Raw genomic sequence first — 1,827 nt, 5'->3', positions numbered from 1 at the left:
CAAACCAACAGATAAAAGTCTTTAACAGCAAAGGAACAGAATCTGCACAGCAGGTAAACTCATTGATGTCCTTTTTAGTCATGTTTATGCCGCATTACAAATTATCATCAGTTGAAATATTTGCAGTCCTTGATGATTTGCATTTGGCTTATTTTTTTTTTTTTTCAAATGATCAGTCCCATGTTATCATATTTAAGTGGTATAAATAGATGTAGGTGTAATATATAGTTGTTTAAGGCCCAATCTAACGTCCTTCCAAAGGCCGAATATTTTGCATTTATTGTTAGAAAACCAGACTGTTTTTATCCAAATGTTTTATTGCACATAATTAAAACAAAACGCTAATAAATCTACAGAACCAGAACAACCATTAAGTTCCTCAGTGCAGGTTAACAACGTAGAAGACTGGGACGCCTCAGCTTAGACGTGCCGATCCGTTTCCCGCTCTCCAGAGGTATCTGCCTGCTTCCTGAGGACGTATAGGTCGATATTTTCTTCACCCAAACTGCATCTTTGCTTTGACCCAATTACAGATTAACCATTCAAAGTGCCGTATAAATAATTAATAGCTAAAAACCTTTAACTATTGTAATAAATATTCCTGGTTTCTAAGTTATAACATCAATACGACATCATTTACTACGAGTTTTTAGGCAACAGAAACGAGGTCCATTTATTTCACTGGATCTAATTCTTGAAGTTCTGTGTAAATTATAAAGTTTACGGATAAAATGTAATATAAATGGAGCAAAGTGGAACCACAGAGGGAGACTACAAGGTTCTGACATCCAGAGAAAATTTAATTTATAGTTCATCACATCACAAAGCAGCAACCAGTGGGACAGAGGCGGAGCGAGCATGAAGGCGCTTTTGAGGCGGCGGGATGGCGGCGGCCAGCGGGAGGGTGACTGACGGCGCTGAGAGTCATTTCTGTGGAAAGGGTGGGACCTGATGGTGGAGGCACACCGGGGGCTCCTCCACCCGCCTGGCGCCCTTTGTCATACCACCTCCTCTCTTCCTCTCTCCACCACCTTCTGCTGGAGGCCCCTGTTGTAGTGGCCCCGCCGTGGCCCCCCTCCTCGACTTCTGGGTCGGCTGTCCCAGTGCTGCTGTGGAGGTCCAGAGGAGGGCCGGTAGGGGCCCCTTCTTCTCCCTCGGTGGCCCCTACCGCCTCCATCGTTTGGGCCTTCGGTTTCAGCAGCTGACAGGTGATTGGGGGAAACCTGCTTCTCTGGTTCCGGACCCGTCCTCGGCTGGAAGGACTCTGGGCCTCTTTGCATGGGTCGACCACAGTCTTCCAGAACTTTGATGGTCTTTGATCGATCGGCGCAGTCTGGTGACAGAGAGAGATGCCCCAGCTGCTCCGTGATGGGGGCACTTCGCCCAGGATGGGGTTTGGGCCTCCCTCCTCTTCTCGGTCCCCTCGCCTGGTTCTGACGCCGCTGAGAAGGAAGGCCTCTAAACTGCGAAGGTTCGGGGACAGGATGTTCTGTTCGGACGCCAGATGCATACGCAGAAGAGGAAACTGGGGGCCCGACTACCCCATCGACCTCAGGGTTCCCGATCTCAGCCACAGGAGGGACCTGAAGGAAACAGCAGGGATCAGAAACTCCATGAAACTCACCTCTACCTGCATGTTCAGAGAAGGAAAGTTACATCATAAGGTGTTTTTCAGTCACTGCCTTAAAATAAAGGTAACGCTTTCTTATACAGTACAAAAGCAGGGCTCCTACAGCATAAGGCAAGTTAAATTCTAGACTTTTTAATGCCACTTGAAATAAAAATTTAAGACCAAATTCACAAGAAACACAAGAAAAACCTGCTTGC

At 46.9% G+C, this 1,827-nt stretch overlaps 1 protein-coding gene across 1 annotated transcript in view; it reads right to left on the bottom strand.

Annotated features, from left to right (window-relative positions):
* Positions 1–304: 304 nt before the first annotated feature.
* The window catches only part of rnf25 (ring finger protein 25), an 11,174-nt gene continuing 9,651 nt past the window's right edge, over positions 305–1,827 (bottom strand). The window contains exon 9 of the mRNA XM_015382029.1: positions 305–1,583. Coding sequence (XP_015237515.1) covers positions 999–1,583 — 585 coding nt within the window. The 3' untranslated portion in view covers positions 305–998. The remainder of the gene's footprint in view (positions 1,584–1,827) is intronic.

Source organism: Cyprinodon variegatus, unplaced genomic scaffold (assembly GCF_000732505.1).
Source record: "Cyprinodon variegatus isolate N-32 unplaced genomic scaffold, C_variegatus-1.0 Scaffold247, whole genome shotgun sequence".
Classification (NCBI taxonomy): Eukaryota; Metazoa; Chordata; class Actinopteri; order Cyprinodontiformes; family Cyprinodontidae; genus Cyprinodon; species Cyprinodon variegatus.
This window is presented reverse-complemented; position numbering and strand designations above follow the sequence as displayed.